Raw genomic sequence first — 18,612 nt, 5'->3', positions numbered from 1 at the left:
AAACTTAGGCTCCCTTTTTAATCAAGAAACTATTAAACTCAGCCAGAAGTGGATTCAATTGCTCCTCTCTGCTGCTCACTGGGGAGGATGCTAATAACTACCAATCCTCTAAGTGAAACGAAAATGTTCCACAAATCTAAATAAATGGGTGGCATTCTCTCAAAACCTACATTTTCATGTCTCCCTAGGATCTCATGTTTTATACAAACATATAAATTAGGAACAGAATAAATAGGTCACTTGGATCCTTGAGCCTGTTCCATCAATGGACACACTCCTAACTTTTCATCACAACATATTCTCTTCATCCCAGAATTGGTTGAAGGAATCTTCTCTGAACAGCTTCCCATGCAATTATTTAAGAAGAGCAAAACTGAACACTGATGTGCTTCAACCAAAACTCTGTGCAACTGTAACAGAACCTCCCTCCATTTATATCAATTCTTCTTGCAAGAAACACAAAATTCTATTTACCTTCCTACACTCAAAGCAAATACTAGCTCAACATTTAAATCTCAGTCCAAAGATAACAAAATGATTTTCTATCACATTTGTCTAATACATTACTTCACTTTCTCCAGACAGAAAAGCATTGTAATGCATGCCAACACTTTCACAATGGCAGTCAGAACAATGGTCAAATTATCTTTGCAGAATGGAACTCCATGATTAATTGTTGCATTAAAAATGCATTCACAACACAAAATCTAATAGTGATATTTGAAGGTGCGAAACTGATTTTAAATCTCTTATCAAAATATTCTAGACTCCTCAGCAGACATGCCTGTGTGATCCTGAAACCTGATGGTTTTTGTTTTGTGCTTTCACATCAGCACATGAAAGTAGTATGAAAACCATTTTTGATCCATTTACCACAACACCTAGATCCTTCTATTCTGAAGAGTTCTGCAATCTCTCTATATTTAAATAACATACTGCCTTTCTATTCTTCCCAACAAAGCAACTTTCACAAGTTCCCACATATTACACAATTTGCCATTTTTTGCCCACTCACTTTGCCTATTCATATTCCTTTGAAGACTTTGTATATTCTCTTTACAACTTACTCACTTATCTACTTGGTTGGTAAGCTGTCTCAATGGTTAGCACTGCTGCCTCACAGCACTGGGGACCTGCATTCAATTCCATCCTCAGGTGACTATCTGTGTGGAGTCTGCACATTCTCCCTATGTCTGTGTGGGTTTCCTCCACGCCCTTACCACTCTCTAATGTAAAGAATTCCACACAGACAGTCACCCAATGCGGGAATCCGAATCCTGGTCCCAGGCACTATGAGGCAGCAGTGCTAACCACTGAGCCACCGTGAGGCCCTTGGTCAAGACTTCTGCATTACTGGTCCAGTAACGTAAGCACAATGCTGCCTTATCCCACAGGCACTTGTTGTCTTATACTTAATATTGTACAATTACGTTTGAAGCTTTGCATGAAGAACACCTGCACTTCATTCAATCTTACCATTTTGGAGTAGTATCACAGCCAAATACTCCTCATGGTAGCTGTCCACGTACAGCAGGATGCTGGGTGCACGTGTCGTTCGGAAGCTGAAAGCCGTGTTCTCCGTGGAAATTGTCCTGTCCATATAGATGGCAGATAAATGGGCACTTAGATTCTTAGCAAGCCCATAAGACTCCTGGAAGTTGTAGATCAGGGATGTTCCAACCTCGAAAATAGCAGAAACCTCTGTGATAAAAGAGATTGTGTCATGTAAATAAGAATACACAGCAATTTCATTAACTACTGTCTCCAGTAAAATTGGTACTTTTATTCTGAATGCGATAAATATTCCGTTTGGAAACTAACAAACTATGATTCATTTTGAAACTTAATTGTGTCATGAATGTAAATGGTGAGAATTACAGATATAAGTCAGACAGATTTTCAATTTATGCCTCTATGGGTATGTTACCATCCTAGCAATCTAAACAGCTTCAAAATGTGATTTGAATTCAATTGTGCAGGTTTCAGAATTTGAATTCAATTAAAAACAAATTGGCAATAGACAGCAGGTGTCAGTACGAGTGAGAATGAAGCTGTCAGATTGTTGTAAAAGTCCAACTGATTCACTGGTTTCCTTTGGGAAAGGAAATCTGTTGCCCTTAGCCTGTTATGAACCGTGCCATAATGATTTACTCTTATGAGGTTTCTACTGTGACTGAGCAGACCATAGAGCTAATCATGAAGAAGACCCTGCTGCTTCTAAAGGTAACAAGAGATGCACAAAAATGCTCCTTTTGTCAGCAATGCCTAAGATGTATTGATCTCAAAAATAGCCAGTGATGCGGGGAAATGTGAAGGTGTTTCATTTTGGAAGGTGGATAGAGAAGAACAGAATATGATTTAAATGGAAAAAAAACTGCAGAAAACTGGCAGGGGTGGTACTTGTGCATGGAACACAAAAAGCATATAGGTAATAAGGAAGGCGAATGGAATGTTGGCCCTTACTTCGCAGTGGCGGGGGGTGGGGGGGGGGGGGGGTGGTGTTGGAGTTTAAGAGTAGGGAAGTCGCACTGCAACTGCACAAGTTGCAGTAGAGGGATCAACTGTTCCAGGGAAAAGGCAGGAAAGTGGACCCGAGGAATGTCGGATCAGCTATGATCTTATTGAATGGTAGAGCAGTCTCGAGGGCCCAAACTGCATTCTTCTTGTTATGCTCTCACAAACTTAAAATTATGACAATCATATATTTTATCTCTTCTATGAAGTTGTCCTCCATGTATAACCTCGCATGCGTGGAGTGGGACAGTGGCTCAGTGGTCAGCACTACTGCCTCACAGTGCCAGGTACCTGGGTTCAATCCTCGGATAATTGCCTGTGTGGAGTTTGCACATTCCCCTCACATCTGTGTGGGTTTCCTTCCACAGTCCACATATGTGCAGATTAGGTGGATTGCCCACAGTATCCAGGGATGTGCAGGCTAGGTGGGTCAGCCATGAGAAATACAGGGATAGGGTGGTTGAGATGCTTTTTGGAGGGTTGGTGTGGGCTTGATAGGCTGAATAGCCTGCTTCCACACTATAGGGATTCTAAAACAGTCATCTGTTATTAAAGTGCAAAATATGTTGCTTGTATAAGAATAAAGATTTTATTTTCCTCCTGCTATAGTGCAAGAAAGATTGAACCTCTGGCACTGAATCCACTCCCTCCTTGGTATCAGCCCTGTTTAGCAGTTGGACATGTAACCAACCACCGTATGTATAATAGTACAAGTCTGAATTCAGAGATTTTTGAGTATGTAATCCAGGTTGACACTTTAGTACAAAACTGAGAGAAATGATGAACTGTTAAATTGAGGTTCTCTCTGCCCTCAGATAAAGATGTGAGTATGATATGGCAAAATGATACTATGTTAATACTTGAAGAAGAGCTGAGGATTTCAACTCAATGAAACATTTAATCGCCAGTGATATCTCTCACTCTTTTGTCTCACCTCTGCTTTCATTCACAAAAGTGTTCCACCTCTCTCACCTTCTTTAAAACTCTGTCTTGTTGTCTCTTATTTTAGTTATTGTTCATGGCTCCTCCTGCTATGGTTCTGTATCAAATACTTGTCTGATTTGTGCCTTTTGATGTTTTAAAGTTAGTTATAAATACAACTTGTTGTTGTCATTGGATACTCACTAGCTAAAGATGCATCTCAAAATCTGTTGTGCCTGTAAACTCACATGTGGAAGGCTGGTAAAAACAACTTCTTACTGATTATTTCCAACCCCTTGTCCCTTCTTCTCTTTCTCCAATACTGCCTCCATCCCTTTTTGCCCTTTTCTATCTCCAAATCCCTACTCAAGGATAAGTGGCTTCTTTTACATCATCTTTCAAACTAGTACAGCCTAGAAGGACAAGAACAACAAACATATGGGAAGATCAGAACTTGCTGATTCGCATTAAAGTCACTCAGCTTTTGTGGCATGGAACTTTACTGCCATCCTTTCATTGTTACTGAGTCAAAATACAGGAACCACTTCCTGAAATGTGGGTGCATCTTAGAATGCACTTTAAGAAGACAGATCACCATCTCCTTAACATGATCTCCAATGAATGGGAAGTTAATAATGATCTGCCCAATACCGTGAAAGAAATTAGAGAAACTTCTTGACATTCAATTTAATTGATGAGTAAGTTCATGTTGTTGGTATTTTATTCCTATTTAGTTCATAGAGCCTCCACATTTAACTAAGAGTACAATCCAAGGGGAATAGTTACCTCAGTTGGCTGGATGGCTGGTTTGTGATGCAGAATGATACCAACAGTGTGGTTCAATTCCCATTTCGGCTGAGCTTACAAGACAGGAATCTCCCTCTCAACTTCTCTCCTTGCCTGAAGTGTAGTGACACTCAGGTTAAACCATCATCAGTCAACTCTTTCTAATGAAAGAGTAGTCCTATAGTCTGGTAGGATTATGGCATCATTACCTTTACTTTTACAAGTAAATAAATCTTTCACCAGATCACTGGAGTCATACACTTCCACAATCGTTTGAAATAAGGGACAAGATAAAAATAACTGAAGTGAATGATCGATTCCTCACCCACTATGAAAAGAAAATTCTGTCCCTTGCAGAAGACTAAGGTCACTCCTACAAGGTGACATTCAAATTCCACCAAATGAGGAAGTTCCATTCATCATTCCACTGACACTATTGTAACATTAACCACAATGTCAGTGTCATTCATTTGCCTACCACTTCTGATCATTGGCCACTGTACCATATCTCCATGGTGTCTTGCAGATACCAGGGGAATGTCCATGAACTTACTGCAGAAGTGGCTCAATGTGGAAGGTTATAGATTGATAGCCTCTCAAGATAATGAATGGAGTTATTTTTTGTGGGTTATCACTCAAAAAATATGTATGAAGGCTGTTATAGGTTGTACTCTTTGTTGCCTAAGCTCCAAGTCCTGAAATTTCCTCACTACAGTCTATCAACTCTCTGCCTTTCTTCTTTAAAATCCTGCTTAAATCCGACCCTTTGAAGAACAATATAATTCCTCTTGTATCTCAGTGTTAAACTTGTTGTTTATAAGGGTCCTGGAAACTGCCTACAGAACACATTATTACATTAAGGAGCTACATAGACACAAGTTGCTTTGAAGACTGACATACTCTGTAAGTGAAGGGTGAACCAACTGTGGCCTATTTATAACATGAACAAACAACATTATACATTCTTATATGGATCTAGTAGACTAGTCAAACCCATGTAAAGTATTGGCCAAAAGCCATGAATTAGCAAGACTATTGTCTATGAGCATATACTACTTCTCATTTATATGCAAACCAAATTCCCGAATGTACAATTAAAATATTGGCATTTAAAGTCTCAAAGTTGCTGTTAGTGCAGTTGCTGCAGCTTTCTACTTTGACTCAAAAGCTGCTGTCAAGTGCTTGTTAGTGGACAACATAATGAAAGCAATGGCACATTGCTGCTTTAGAACTGAGTAATTTTCACAGCAAATGCTACAATGGGGGAATGATGACTTCACTTTATCATTCAGTGCATATGAAAGAGCAAGTAAGCACAGCTGCTTCTGGCAAAATACACGGAGCACTTAAGATCCTGGAACCAGCAACTTTGAAGATTAAACACATGCAAATAAAAGAGAAAGGAAAAGATTACATTTATATGGTACATTTCACAAAAAAGAGTCGGGCACCCCCAAAGTTCTATTTCAGTTAATGAAGAATTTTTGAAGTTCTGGCAATGACAACCATCCTTGAAGTTGAGAAGGACATCTACTCAGAGATATAGGATTTTACACTAGATCTTCAGATGACTGGAAAAATCAATTCTTCACCCACAAGTCCTTGGGGACACGGTCCATGAGGAAGAATACCTTTTCTTTTAATGTTTGAGTCAACATGGACAGCACTGGCCAACGTTGTCTGTCAATATTAGTAAAGTATTTCAAAATGTTGTTCAGAGTCAAACTCTTTTGTTTATTCATTCATAGGATATAACCATCACTGAAACAGTTGTCAATATCGGATGAGGCTGGCAGTATCTGGTGTTGTAACCTCTGCTGTCACTCCGAGTGGGAGAACGTATTCCTTCTCTGCATCAACCCACTCACCATGATCTATAGATCTCCCTTCACTTTCCTATTTCTCCTTATCTGCCATGTCCAGTATAAGTCTCAAATATCACACAGGGCAGCTCTGGGCTGTTAATGTTTGACTGGGTGCACAACAGCCTTTTGGGGTGGCAGGGTGACTCAGTGATTAGCATTGCTGCCTCACAGTGCCAGAGACACCATTGGGCAACTGTCTGTGATGAGTTTGCATGAGTTTCTGCATGAGTTTCCTCTGGGTGCTCCAGCATCCTCCCACAGTCCTCAAAGAGCAGCAAGGCGGCCTTTGTTTGGAACTGCAGAAAATGGGGGAGCTACTAAATGAGTATTTTGCATCAGTATTTACTGTGGAAAAGGATATGGAAGATATAGACTGTAGGGAAACAGATGGTGACATCTTGCAAAATGTCCATATTACTGGAAATGCTGGATGTCTTGAAACGGGTAAAGGTGGATAAATCCCCAGCACCTGATCAGGTGTACCCAAGAACTCTGTGGGAAGCTAGAGAAGTGATTGCTAAGCATCTTGCTGAGATATTTGTATCATCGATAGTCATAGGTGAGGTGCTAGAAGACTGGAAATTGGCTAACATGGTGCCACTGTTTAAGAAGGGCAGTAAGAACAAGCCAGGGAACTACAGACCAGAGAGCCTGACCTCAGTGGAGGGCAAGTTGTTGGAGGGAATCCTGAGGGATAGGATGTACATGTATTTGGAAAGGCAAGGACTGATTAGGGATAACATGGCTTTGTGCGTGGGAAATCATGTCTCACAAAATTGATAGAGTGTTTTGAAGAAGTAACAAAGAGGATTGATGAGGACAGAGCATTGGATGTGATCTATATGGACTTCAATAAGGCGTTCGGCAAGGTTCCCCATGGGAGACTGATTAGCAAGGTTAGATCTCATGGAATACAGGGAGAACTAGCCATTTGGATACAGAACTGGCTCAAAGGTAGAAGACAGAGGGTGGTGGTGGAGGGTTGTTTTTCAGACTGGAGGCCTGTGACCAGTGGAGTGCCACAAGGATTGGTGCTGAGTCATCTACTTTTTGTCATTTACACAAAGGATTTGGATGTGAGTTTGCAGATGACACCGAAATTGGAGGTGTAGTGGACAGTGAAGAGGGTTACCTCAGATTACAACAGGATCTTGACCAGATGGGCCAATGGGCTGATAAGTGGCATATGGAGTTTAATTCAGATAAATGAGAGGTGCTGCATTTTGGGAAAGCAAATCTTAGCAGGATTTATATACTTAATGGTAAGGTCCTGGAAAGTGTTGCTGAACAAAGAGACCTTGGAGTGCAGGTTCATAGCTACTTGAAAGTGGAGTCAAAGGTAGATAGGATTGTGAAGAATGCATTGGTATGCTTTCCTTTATTGGTCAGAGTATTGAGTACAGGAGTTGTGAGGTCATGTTGCGGCTGTATAGGACATTGGTTAGGCCACTGTTGGAACATTGTGTGCAATTCTGGTCTCCTTCCTATCAGAAAGATGTTGTGAAACTTGAAAGGGTTCAGAAAAGATTTCCAAAGATGTTGCCAGGGTTGGAGGATTTGAGCTATAGGGAGAGGCTGAGGACTGACCTTATAGAGGTTTACAAATTATGAGGGGCATGGATAGGGTAAATAGGCAAAGTCTTTTCCCTGGGGTCGGGGAACCTAGAACTAGTGGGCATAGGTTTAGGGTGAGAGGGGAAAGATATAGAAGAGACCCACGGGGCAACTTTTTCACACAGAGGGTGGTACATGTATGGAATGAGTTGTCAGAGAAAGTGGTGGAGGATGGTACAACTGCAACATTTAAGAGGCATTTGGATGGGTATATGAATAGGAAGGGTTTGGAGGGATATGGGCCGGGTGCTGGCAGGTGGGACTAGATTGGGTTGGGATATCTGGTCGGCATGGATTGGTTGGACCGAAGGGTCTGTTTCCATGCTGTACATCCCTATGACTCTATGACTCTATGTGCACATTAGATGGATTGACCAAGCTAAATTGCCCATAAACTTAGGTGGATTAGCCATGTGAAAATGCAGGGTCTCAGGGATAGTATAGATGTATGGTGTGTCAATGCTGTGGCTTTAAGAAGTGTATTTTTGCTAGTTTCTTTTAACAGAGCGATTTAATGAGAGGTGACAAGCAAACTGTGGTCACATAAACAGCTTGTGAAGCCTTTTTTTATTTTAAAAGTTGGAACAATATAGGCAGCCTGGATGGGAGTGGCCAGCTCTGACAGACCAGGATTTCTAGATTTTCTAGTTTTTAGATTCAGCAGAAGCTGCTGGAGTCTTAAAGAAGTAGAAGCTTTTTTACTGCCTCTCTCAGTTACAACTAGAAGCTTGGGTTTCTCTTTCTACTGCTGGTGTAACATGTGAGAAAATCAGTTTTCTGAATTTGCCTTGTGTTTATGGGATGTTACTACACTGGAACAGTTCATTAGTAACAGTTAATGTCTCTATTAATCTGTTAAGTTTTCCTTTAGTGTTGTTATTCAAAGTTTTTTGTTTTACTATATCTTAACTATGGGGTTTAAATAAATTGTGGTTTGCTTAACGTTGTATAGTTTGACCTATTGAATTGCATCTGGAACACAGCACTTTACATTTGTCTTTAAAATAAGAAGAGTTTAGGGTCTCAGCTGCCTTCTTAAAATATTTTGAGGGGATCTGGTATGGTCCATAACAGTGGGATGCTCTTAAGAGGGTCAGCGTGGATTTGACAGGCTGAATGGCCTGCTCCACACTGTAGGGATTCTTTGATTCTAGTATGATGATGGTGCCAGGAATCATTGGATGCCCTGACAGTGGCAAGTACTCCCAGGAATGGCAAGTGAGGGAATCATGTTGGCATTGGATGAAAGGACCACCACTGGACCACAGGACTTGGTTGTTTTGGTGAGTGTGTGTTGTTAGACCAAGAGAAGCTATATCGACCCTTTCATGAAACTTGACAGAAATGACAATTAGTTGATTTCTCGTAAAATTCAACTCCATGTCGTTTTACTTGGCCACATTGACAACTGTTAAGGTGACAAACACTGGATATTCATGTGATCATGGCAGTCTATGAGGTACAATGTAACAAAGGCAGAATTGATAGGAACTTGCCATACCAACCTTGGGTATCAATTTTCCATGAACACGCGCTCTGAGGCAGCAATGGCAGTCATGGGGCTCAGACTGAATTCTAACTTTTTTGAGGACCCTTTTGGATTTCCGTTTTTCCTTCTTTCTGTAGGTGTGGCCTACTGGACTGCTCTTTGGAGTTCGATTGCTGCCTCAAATAAAAACTGTGAAATGGTCTTGCTCTTTTAGTTGGTTATTGGTGTTTTTTTGTCAAAAAACTGACTTTTCATCAACTCCCCCACCATTCAACTCCTGCACAAAATGCTTTTCAAAACATCAAGGATGCAGTTCCATGCCTTCCATAGCACCTGCAAATAGCTACAAGGTCTATCAGCTACATTTTATTTGGCATCTGTTTTTAAACAATTACAGAACACCACACTGACAGCAATTATATCCAAGGAGAACCTGTGTACATTAAAGATCCTTCTACAGAGTGCAAATGTAAACTAAACCAGCAAAGCTTTAAAGATAGATTCATTCTATTCTTCTCTCAGAATAAGTGACTTGAGGCCAGGAAGATGTCCCCATAATCGTTAATTCAATCTGAGATGCTTGATTTATGATTTCTCAGTAATTAATTGAAGATCGGTTCTCTCAATAAACCTGTAATAATCATTTCCCCAGCTTTATTGTGGTGCAATCAACACATTAAGGGAATAGTGTTAATGATAATTGCTGCTACAAAACATGACAAAATAGCAGCTTGCTTTTCTGCACAAGTCTGTAACAGAAGTCACTGGGGAGATGGATTCCTCTCATTACTTGCGGAGACAAAATGGACTTATTGCTGAAACACTCTTTTGTTTGATTTTTCTTGCAAAATGGCTGCAGCATTTTAAAAGAAATTCACAGGAGCCATAATTGAAAAGAAATACATTTGAAAAGGAGGACATTCAAAAACAGTATCTTGCTTGTCGTCCGTGCAGTTAATGATCTATATTTGCCTTGGCCTAGATATTGGTATGACTTAGATTTTCAAAAGTTCACATTTGTTTAAAAATCGGCTCCTCCCTATATCTCCTTTACTCAGCTCACAAACCCCAGATACCTTAGTTCTTTCTCAATTCTAGACTTGTGTTCATTCTCCAGTTTGACTGCTTTACCATGAGCAGACATATCTTCAATTGTCTAGATCCTCAACTCTGAAATTCCCTCTCCAAATTCCTTCTATTTATAGTTCTTCATCATTAAGTCTTTTCCCTCAAATCTCTTTGACAACAGAAAAAGGAAGAAACAAGGTGATGGAGAATTTTGAATGTGTTTGAAAATGTTTATATTGAACCAACATTGCAGTGGTTAGGGGCTAGGATACACCATGATGTTGGTGACCCACTGTGTTCTCACAAGGATGGCGCAGTGGCATAGTGATTAGAACTGCTGCCAGGGATCTGGGTTTGATTCCTATCTTGGGTGACCATCTATGTGGAGTTTGCACGTTCTCCCCGTGTCTGTGTGTGTTTCTGCTGGGTGCTTCAGTTTCCTCCCCCAGTCCAAAGTGGTGCAGGCTAGACAGATTAGCTATGGTAAATGCGGGGTTATGGGGAATATGTCGTGGTGGTGGGGTGGGGGGGGAGGCTGAGTCTGGGTGGGATTCCCTTCACTGGTCAGTGCAGAATCAATGCACTGTAGGGATCCATGATTCATGTGATAGGGTCTTGTGGCATCATGTGCTTCATGGCCTAGGCAAGCAAGAGAGATTGTTGGGGGAGGCGGAGGAGTTTGGACACTGGGAGAATGTCCTAAACAACACTACATCTGGAAATTTGTCAATAAGGGACACCAACGAACATTCCCCTTTTGTCAGATATTAAACACAAGTGCAGTCTTCTATACTTCTAAATTCTTATGTTATCTGGAGATTAGAAAGATGGAGTTTGGAAGCATAAGAGGAAACTTCATTGTGACATAGGGGCTTCTAAAGGGTCATGACAGGGGGTAGGGGCTAGAAGGAGAATGGGGACATGGCCTTAAGATAAGGGAGCTATCATTTAGATTTACAATGAGGAGAAATGACCTCACTCAAGCAGTTGTGAATATTTGTGAATGGTCCATCATTGAGTACATTGAAGACTGGAGTAGACAGACGTTTGAACATCTCAGACAATCAAGGAACATAGAGGATGGGGCAGGAAGGTAGAGTTGAAAGCCATCAGTCATGATCATATTAAATGGTAGAGCAAGCTTGATGGGCTGAATGGTTGACTCCTTTTTTTAAATATTCATGTGGTCAAAGATCCCAAAATGTCGCATCGAGGGAGGGGCAAAAGGCTTCTCCTGCAGCCCTGGCCACTATTTATTCTTTAGCCCAGAACAAAGAAAGCACCTTATCTGGTCACTATTTCCATTGCCGTTGGGAGGACTTAGCTGTGAAAAACGTTCCTGCTGCATTTTTTGCGACATTCTTTTTAATGATGTATGCTGCAAGTGAAAAGCAATAGGCATTCAGATAAAAAAAAAATCATCTATTAAGTCTAATTTGTCAAAAGCTTCTATTCCTCATGGTTCAGTGGTTAACTAATACAAAACAAGAACGGAAAAGGATGAAGATTAGTCTGGAGGAAGGAGCAAGCATCTGGTCAATAAAAACCTTTTCCATCTGTAAACATTTTTTCTACTTTATTCCACATCACTCCCAAAATATTAAGCACCCTGATAGATCCCAGTCATAGAGTACTTTACCTCAATTACAGTCTGCTCTGTTCATTACCATCTTTCAGTTCTGTTGTTAAGTTCATTCTCACCTCATTTCCACTTTTTTTTGCCATCTGTTTCAGGCATCTGAATCTTCTGGTTATAAAATAATTAACAGGAATGAAAATTTCCGAGGACTGTGACTTGGGACAATATGTAAAACACAGGGAGATGGTTGTAAGTCAAACAGTAAAAATATGGTTTCTTGTATCGACAGGTTTTAATGATGCTGTTAAATAGAAATATTTATAAATACGTCAATATATTTATGAATATATAGAAATAGAAAGATAAGGTTGAGAGTCTCCATTTAAGTTCAAGATGTTGCATAATTACCTTTCTTGCAGAATGGTCCATCGTAAGCAGAGGAGCTGCAGTTGCATGAATAACCATTGTATTTCTCTATACATTGTCCTCCATTGTGGCATAGGTTGCCATAGCTTGTACAGTGGCCCGGGCATCCTGGATTAACTCCAGGGGTCATCCTCGCCCGTTCTTCAAGATCAAGGTTCACTCCATTCAGTTGCAAAGCTCGAATGCATCCAAGGAATCCTTTCTGTCTTGAGGCCGTGCCTCCTGTAATTAAAAGGCTGGAAATTAGAATGGCACTTCATGTCACGGCAGCTTAGAATTTAGAAAACACAATGTAATACAAATAACTTTGCATTCGTTAGATTGTGGGACCTGAAATCATGAAAGTCAAAATAAAGCTCAAAGCCCAGACCAGAATCGAGGCGAGTCCAGGTCGAGGGACAGTGTAGACTAGATGGGCTGAATGGCCTGCTTTCATGCTGTAGGGATTTGATGATTCCTCCCCACAAGCACCATAAAGTAGCAGATGCTTTTTCAATTAACAAGAGTCGGCTAAATATCCAAATCAGAATGGGACTGAAAGTCAGAAGGCTAAATACTGAAGTAGATGTTGAGATACTTCATGAGATACAATGTATTCTCTTTGGTAATATCACTTCCAATTCTACAGATTCTGTGTTCATTCGATTTTCACATATCTGGGACAGAGATATTGTATGCTATCATTGCATTGATGGAAAAATGTATATTTTATGCCTTTGTTGACTCAAGCATATTGGGTGGAATATTTTAAAGGGTATAAGTGACATGGGCTGTGGCAGAATTAGCTAACAGGTCAGTTGGGGGTATCTCCATATTTGGTGTCTCCCATGCCATCATCTCTGGTTATCATAGTGATGCAGCAGGTTCTCACGGGGCATCGGCAAGTTGTCAGTTAAAGCTTGTTAAGGCACTAGTTGACAAATCACCTCATTAATATCCAGACATTTACCTTAAGATCTAACTTTTTAGCTTATTAACCTACCAAACTCGCCAAACAAGCTAGACATTGAGAAACCAGAGCAATACCTGGTAGCTTCAACTCGCTGCTTGCTTTGAACGACTTCCTTAGAGTCATAGAGTCAAAGTCGTACAGCATGGAAACAGGCCTTTCAGCCCAACTCATCATGCCAACCAGGTTTCCTGAATTGAACTAGTCCCATTTGCCTGCATTTGGCCCATATCTCTCTAAATCTTTTCTATTCATGTGCCTGCCCAAATATCTTTTAAACGTTCTAACTGTAACTGCATCTATCACTTCCTTTGGCAGCTCATTCAACATATGAACCACCCTCTGTATGGAAACATTGCCCTTAAGTCCCTTCTAAATCTTTCTCCTCTACAACAACACTCAAGAAGTTTGACACAATCCAGGACAAAGCAGCCTCCTTGAGTAGGGCCACATCCACAAACTTCATTTCCTCTATCACTGATGCTCAGTTGCAGCAGTGTGTACCATTTACAAAATTCACTGCAGGAATTCACCAAGGGTCCTCAGATAGTGCCTTCCAGACCCACTGCCTCTATCATCTCGAAGGACAAGGGCAGCTGATACAGGGGAACCCCACCACCTACAAACTCCCCTCCAAGTCATTCATCATCCTGACTTGGAAATATATTGCCATTCCTTCAGTATCAAGATCCTATAACTTTGTCCTTAACAGTATTGTGGATCGAATTTCACTAAGTGGGTTTCAGTGGATCAAGTAGGCAGCTCATCACCACCTTCTCAAGGGCAACTAGGGCTTAACAATAAATGCTCATCCAACCAATGATGCCCACGTCCCATGAATGAATTTTTATAAAGGTCTGGATCACTTATACCAAGGAGCTTGGTGAAAAAGTATCTAATATTCAGATCAAGTCAAACATCTTTAAGAGTGAACCAGAATAAATGGAAACAATTGTCAGGGCTAGGGTTTCACAGCTACCCACTGAGAACATCAAAGCCATTGAGTAGATTTTACTTTTGCTGAACAGTTTTGTTTCTTCACACCCTAATCCCATCTGCTTTTGCCATTGGTCCCTTGATTTATCCAGTTTCAGCCTATCACTGCCCTTTTCGACCTGTCCCAATTCTGTTCCCTCTGTAACTCACCAATATCTGTTACATTGCTTGGATATTTCTTGTACTGAGACAAGAGTCAAACTCTCTCTCTGGGCCTCCTCTTCTGGTCTCCCTTCTATGGGGAGGGTGTTTTGAGGCTACAAAGGGTGCAGGGGGGATTTGCGGGGATGTTGCCGGGGTTGGAGGGTTTGGGCTGTAGGTAGAGGCTGGGTGGGCTGGGGCTGTTTTCCCTGGAGCGTCAGAGGTTGAGGGATGACCTTATAGAGGTTTATAAAATCATGAGGGGCATGGACAGGATAAATAGACAAAGTCTTTGCTCCGGTTAGGGGAGTCTAGAACTAGAGGGCATAGGTTTTGGGTGAGAGAACAAAGATATAAATGGGACCTAAGGGACGACTTTTTCATGCAGAGGGTGGTGCGAGTATGGAATGAGCTGCCAGAGGAAGTGGTGGAGGCTGGTACATTTAAAAACATCTATATGGTTACATGAATAGGAAGGGTTTAGAAGGATATGGACCAAGTGCTGGCAAATGGGACTAGATTTATTTAGGATAATTCAGCTTATATGAGGGGGCATAACTACAAATGGAGGGGTGATAGATTTAAGACAGATGTCAGAGGCAGTTTCTTTACTCAGAGAGTGGTAAGGATGTGTAATGCCCTACCTGCTAATGTAGTCAACTCAGCCACATTAGGGATATAATCCTTAGATAAGCACATGGATGATTTTGGGATAGTATAGGGGGATAAACTGAGAATAGTTCACAGGTCGGCACAACATTGAGGGCCAAAGGGCCTGTTCTGTGTTGTATTGTTCTATGTTCTATGTTCTAACCTTAAACCTATGACTTGTGGTTTTGGACACCTTTACCCTGTGGAAAAGACCTTTGCTATTCACTTTATCTATGCCCATCATGATTTTATAAACCTCTGCAATGGCACCTCTTAACCTCCAATGTTCCAGGGGAAAAAGTGCTAGCGTCTCCTTACCAGGCACCAACATTTCCGGGCAGGCTCAATGTGGACTCCACATCCACTGACAATGGCATTTGATATGTGCTGGCCACAAAAAACACTCATGGCACACTTCAGATATGGATATCTTAAAGGATATTAGGTTACTTCATTGTTGAACCAGCAGCTATCAGTGTGCGTTCATGGACCACCTCTCTGGCCTGTTCACTCCCTCTCATAACACATCCTCACTCAGAGCCCGTCTTGTTGTTTACAGCATACTGCTTTGCCTTGCCTTTCCTTTTAGTGCTTTGCCCATCAGCCACAGATGCAAGATTCCTATTATTTGTCATGCCTTGTCCTTTAGCACAGACACAAAGGAAGGAAGCTCGTCGTGGTTGTCAGCAGGCTTTCGTCAAGTTAATGGGGATAGCTCAGAGAAAGTGAGGACTGCAGATGCTGGAGATCAGAGTCAAAACGTGTGGTGCTGGAAAAGCACAGCCAGTGAGGCAGCATCCGACGAGCAGGAAAGTTGACGTTTTGAGCATTAACTCATTAATGTTGGGTCCATGCCGCCCCCACCAAACCACCCTCCACTACCGGCACCTTCCCTTGCCACCGCAAGAGGTGTAAAACCTGCGCCCACACCTCCCCCCTTAGCTCCATCCAAGGCCCCCACAGATCCTTCCACATCATGAAAAGATTTTCCTGCACTTCCAAACACCTCATCTAATGTGTCTGTTGATCTTGCTGTGGTCTCCTTTACATTGGGGAGACAGGACGCCAACTTGCAGAACGTTTCAGAGAACATCTCTGGGACTCACGCACCAATCAAGTCCACCGGCCTGTGGCCAAACACTTCAACACCCTCTCCCACTCCGCCAAAGACATGCAAGTCCTGGGCTTCCTCCATGCCAAATTCTACCCACTTGACACCTGGAGGAACATCGCCTCATCTTCTGCCTCGGGACCCTCCAACCACACAGGATCGATGTCGATTTCACCAGTTTCCTCATCTTCCATCCCCACACCTTATCCCAGAACTAACCATCCAACTCCGCACGGTGGCACGGTGGCACAGTGGTTAGCACTGTTGCCTCACAGCGCCAGAGACCTGGGTTCAATCCCCGCCTCAGGTGACTGACTGTGTGGAGTTTGCACATTCTCCCCGTGTCTGTGTGGGTTTCCTCTGGGTGCTCCAGTTTCCTCCCACAGTCCAACGATGTGCAGGTCAGGTGAATTGGCTATGCTAAATTGCCCGTAGTTTTAGGTGAAGGGATCAATGTAGGGTATGGGTCTGGGTGGGTTACGTGTCGGTATGGACTTGTTGGGCCGAAGGGCCTGTTTCCACACTGTAAGTAATCTAACTCTAACACCACCCTGTTGAACTATCCTACCTATCCACTCCAACCTCCTCCCTGACCTATCACTATCACCCCCCCACTTTCATCTACCTATCGCGTTCCCCAGCCCCATCCCCCTTCCATTTATCTCTCAGCCCTCTTGGTGCACACCAAGCCCCCACCACATTCCTGAGGAAGAGCTTATGCCTGAAGCGTCGACTCTCCTGCTCCTCGGATGCTGGCTGACTGGCTGTGCTTTTCCAGCACCACACTTTTTGACTCTTAATGGGGATGGCCATTGCTCAGTGGGGTTTGGCACCGTCAGTTAAGGGCAGCCTCTGATGCCAGTTCAAGGGCTTGAAAATGGTCAGCTTGCTGCTCAAGAAGGTCAGATTCAGGATCCTCCCCACATATCATGCCACCTACCACCGGTGCTGAATCTTTCTGTTCAACTGGGTCAGCTTTTCTCCTGGAATGAGAGATAGGGAGATGAAAGTGGATGGTGTAGAGACAACTTGAGTGAGTGAATGAGTAGACACAGTAGAAGGCATGCAGAGTTCGCAGTCTCCAGGGTTGGCATGGGTGAGAGGGAGTGGAGAAGATGTTGCAGGCATTTTGGCAGCATGCTGGCACTATGGTTAGCACTGCTGCCTCACAGCACCAGGGACCCCTGTTCAATTCCAGCCTTGGGTGACCTTTTGTGTGGAGTTTGCACATTTTCCCCGTGTCTGTGTAAGTTTCCACCGGGTGCTCCAATTTCCTCCCACAGGCCAAAGGTGTTCAGGTTAGACAGACTGGCTAAGTTAAATTGCCCATAGTGTTCAGGGATGTGCAAGTTGGGTGGTTTTAGCCATGGTAAATGCAGGGTTATAAGGATAGAAGGGTGACTAGGTCTGAGTTGCATGCTTTTTGGAGGGCCAGTATGGACTCGATAGGCCAAATGGTTTCTTTATGCAATGTGGGGATTCTATGTATCTGTGATCGGTGACAGTAGCAGAGCAAGAGATTTGGTACTGATAGCAGCAGTGAATGTGAGGTATGAGAGAGAAGATGGGGGAATTATATCTGGCTGAGTACAAGAGGGTCATTAACCTTCTTCCTAAAGTGCTGGTCATTCCTCCCGATAGTGAAGACTGCTTTAATCCAGGTGACCACCTCAGACATGCAGGCATGGTTTGGTGTCGTGGTTTCCACTCCTGATCCTGGGGGGAGGGGGGGGGGGGTGGTGGTGGGGGGAAGATGTTTCACACCCGCACCATCCTATCCAGCTGGATATCATGACCCTACTTTGGCCCACAAAGTAGGGTCATGATATCCCTCCATGTGCTATATTTGGAGTAAATGGAAGGAAACGGCAGCTCCAAACTGACAGTACTTCCCCTGATGTACAACAGGCCTTTAATGATGGTCTGGGAACAAAGGATGCAGGTGAATTCTGAGATATCCACTGGGTTCCAGATTGTTCTGGGCATAGTGTGTGGTAAGATGGAGCTGGAATTATGTGTGAGAAACACCACAGGGGTGCAGTAACGCAATAATGCAGTGCGTTTGGTAAGATACAGTGAGAGAACTTGACAGGGTTAGTGATGAAAACCTCTCTAAAACATTTGGACTTAGGAGAAAAAAAATGTTACAGCCTATTGTTCCTTTCTCAGGAACCCTTGGAAACTGGTTTTGAATTACGAGCTTACAAAGTCATAGTCTTAGAGCACCATAACCTCGCCAAAATTATCTCAGGAATGTAGAAGAACTTCTAAGTGAAGTGCAAGCCACTTTGCATGTGCTCTGCTGAATGAAAGCAGTTCCCTGGCCAAATGACCTTTTGATTTTCATCACAACTGAGACTACATTTTCTATTTGCCATGGTTCACCTGTCTATAGTGTAGGGTGTGCTAAGCTCTCTGTCAGTCGGGACAACTGCAGAGTTGGCAGACATCTTTGATGTTCAGTGGCACCACTATTGTTTGTAACAATAGTATGCTCCAGAC

The 18,612-nt window shown here is 42.5% G+C and overlaps 1 protein-coding gene across 2 annotated transcripts in view; it reads right to left on the bottom strand.

Annotated features, from left to right (window-relative positions):
* The window catches only part of LOC140482416 (contactin-associated protein-like 5), a 1,296,746-nt gene that overhangs the window by 148,802 nt on the left and 1,129,332 nt on the right, over window positions 1-18,612 (bottom strand). For both annotated transcript variants that reach the window (XM_072579899.1, XM_072579898.1), the window contains exons 18-19: window positions 12,245-12,484; window positions 1,477-1,701 (exon numbers count right to left, since the gene is read on the bottom strand). In XM_072579899.1, coding sequence (XP_072436000.1) covers window positions 1,477-1,701; window positions 12,245-12,484 — 465 coding nt within the window. The remainder of the gene's footprint in view (window positions 1-1,476; window positions 1,702-12,244; window positions 12,485-18,612) is intronic.

Source organism: Chiloscyllium punctatum, chromosome 10 (assembly GCF_047496795.1).
Source record: "Chiloscyllium punctatum isolate Juve2018m chromosome 10, sChiPun1.3, whole genome shotgun sequence".
In the NCBI taxonomy this organism is placed as follows: domain Eukaryota; kingdom Metazoa; phylum Chordata; class Chondrichthyes; order Orectolobiformes; family Hemiscylliidae; genus Chiloscyllium; species Chiloscyllium punctatum.
The sequence above is the reverse complement of the archived record's forward strand: the minus strand, read 5'-3'. Positions and strand labels throughout refer to the sequence as shown.